The sequence below is a fragment of the Pundamilia nyererei genome, unplaced genomic scaffold (assembly GCF_000239375.1).
Source record: "Pundamilia nyererei isolate P.nyererei 1_Seehausen unplaced genomic scaffold, PunNye1.0 scaffold00451, whole genome shotgun sequence".
In the NCBI taxonomy this organism is placed as follows: domain Eukaryota; kingdom Metazoa; phylum Chordata; class Actinopteri; order Cichliformes; family Cichlidae; genus Pundamilia; species Pundamilia nyererei.
In genome coordinates, this window is record NW_005187852.1 from 1 (window position 1) to 2,610 (window position 2,610).

The following is a 2,610-nucleotide window of genomic DNA, read 5'->3' on the forward strand; positions in this document are numbered from 1 at the left end:
ATAAGCTTTGGAGGTAATGCCACCAGACTTGGTCAATTACCCAGAAAACTCTATTGCAATGTGTGACTATAATAAAACTTGGTGTTGCAATGTGTCATTGAGAATTATTTGGAGGAATTTGGAACATCCTAAAAGGATTAAGACTCCAGGCTCCTCACACATGTGGGTTTGCTGCAATAAGAGTTAAACCAGGGCAGGCAGATGCTATTGTATCCAAAAACATTCAGGCAAGTATTAAACATGTTTTTCTAAAACAGCAAGAGCATCACTGAATGTTCTGGGCTTCTATTTTGTGCTGCACTTTTTCAAGTTTTACTATCTAGATTTTTGTGATGAGGTCGAGGTGGGATGCGTAGCCGCTGTGCCGTGGCGAAGGTGGAGGTCCGGCGAATGAGGTGGCGGGTGTGTGAGCGAGGAGCGGAGCGGCGAGAGAGCGAGCGGCCGAAGCGCGGCGTGAAACATCCACTCTCCGCGGCAAATGCGCTGGTCCAGGTGAGGCGGCAGGTGGGGGAACACGGCGTCTCCTAGGCCCGCCCAGAGCCAGGCGAGTCCCCTTGAAGACGTGCTCTCTCTCCGTAAAGAGCCGCTGTTTTTCCCTCAGCTCCTCTGCCCAACGGGAAAGCGCTGCCTCCTGCCGCTCATAGAAGTCCGAGTCCGCTGGGTTCCAATCGTGTCTTCGTGGCACGGGTCGTGTCATTCTGTCAGGCGTTGTGTGGAGGCGAGGAAGAAGGAACCCAAACGCAGGACTCGCGGGTGGGTGAAGACTGGTGAAGGTTTATTATAAGGAGTGGATGAACAGAACAGAGGTAGGAAATGGCTGGCTGGACGACGGACTGAAGGACTGACTGAAAGACTGAATGGCTGACTGAACGCAGGCGGAAACGACAACATAACATCAATGACACGACAAGGGCTGAAGGGAAGAGAGGGCAGGAAGTGGAACAGGCAGTGAACGTGAACTGAAAATACTGGGTCAACGACCCAGAAACCCTGACACAGACAAGAAAAAACTGTCACTGCTTCATACAAGTGTGTCATACATTTTTTGTTCCATAACCCCATCAACGTTTTTCTATATATTTCAATTATGCATGTGAAGTGGCTCAGGTCTGTTCCTGGCCTTGTTGTCAGTGTAACATACATTTATAAATAAGATCCCAAGCATGGGAACATCTCAGGATCCCCCAAGAAGATGTGGATCATATAATTTGGCTTGAGGACTTCTGGAGTTGCTATGCCTTGTTTTCTGAGGCATATAATGAGAAGCACCAAGTCTACTGTAGAGGACATATTTTTGTTTTGTTTTTTTCTCATTCAGATTTCTTTTGTTTTGCCACATACTTTTTAGTTTTACTTGTCACTTGGTTAGATGTAGGACGAGATCATCATTGGGATTAAAAACATAGTTCATTAACAACACTCAGCATTTCTTTGTGCAACCAGCTCAACAAAAACTAAAAGCCATATTAGAATTAGTATCACAAGTGCAATAACATTTGTTGTGGCCTGGGCTCCTTCATCACAAAAACCACTGACATTGGGTTTTTTGCCCTAAGCATCAATAAGCATCAATTTCTGCTGAAATGTTTAGAGTATTTCGTGTAAACACCATTAAAGGATGGAACCATCTTGCCTTGGATCAAAAGTTTGTTGTTGTTTATGTAACAGTGTGGGTGATTTTCCTTTTGACACCCTTGGTACCAATTGAACATCATGTAAAAACATCACAACCCACCTGATTACTACTGGAATGGAAGGATGATACACCATGATACATGTCACAAGACTCATCATTTCAAGACTGATCATTTCAAACTGGTTCCTTCAAGATGAAACCAGAGGATTCACATCATGGATGTGATTCTGAAGCAACTGTGTGATGCTCTCGTGTCAATATGGATCAAAATCTCTGAGGAATGTTTCCGGCACCTCTGTGAAATTGTACCATGAATAAGGTAGTTATGAAGGCAAAAACAGACTCATTTAAATAGTAGTAAGTCATAAATAAATCCAGTACACCGATAATTAAATGAGTATTAAAATCTATGCACTCACTTCAGTTATTCAGTTCAGTTCCTATAATGACTGCACACAAATTCTTTAGAATGGCTTTAAAATTGCGCAACTTTATTTATGGTATTAATTCACTTTTTCACATCACCAAAGCAATCTTTCTATTCTGTTATAGACTTTGTCACATTCCATACAGACTGTAAAATAAGTCATTTTTGAAGACTGTACAAACCATTTTATATTATACAACTTTTTCAGGGTCAAACTCAAACACTTTTTAAGTATTTTCAAAGTCCATTTTAAAGCTTTTCCCAACACATTACCCAAAAAGAATGCATGTTTCACTTTGCATCACCTCAGTAAGACCATGTGAAAATTAAAACAAATCATCCTATGCACCACACAAAAATACTCCAAAAGGAAAAGGTTGCCTATAGTGTATAAACTCAAAACACACATTTCCCTTAAAAATTAAGATGTACAAATGTGAAAAAAAACAACTTGTTAGAGGTATTCATCTCCTGATGAAAATAAAAAACAACCCCACAAAACAAGAAAACTGCACCAAATACCACAAAACAATACATGGTAAGTTCA

General features: G+C 41.3%; 1 protein-coding gene across 1 annotated transcript in view; it reads right to left on the reverse strand.

Annotated features, from left to right (window-relative positions):
• Window positions 1-973: 973 nt before the first annotated feature.
• The window catches only part of LOC102205517 (E3 ubiquitin-protein ligase TRIM17-like), a 4,875-nt gene continuing 3,238 nt past the window's right edge, over window positions 974-2,610 (reverse strand). The window contains exon 2 of the mRNA XM_005753690.2: window positions 974-990. Coding sequence (XP_005753747.2) covers window positions 974-990 — 17 coding nt within the window. The remainder of the gene's footprint in view (window positions 991-2,610) is intronic.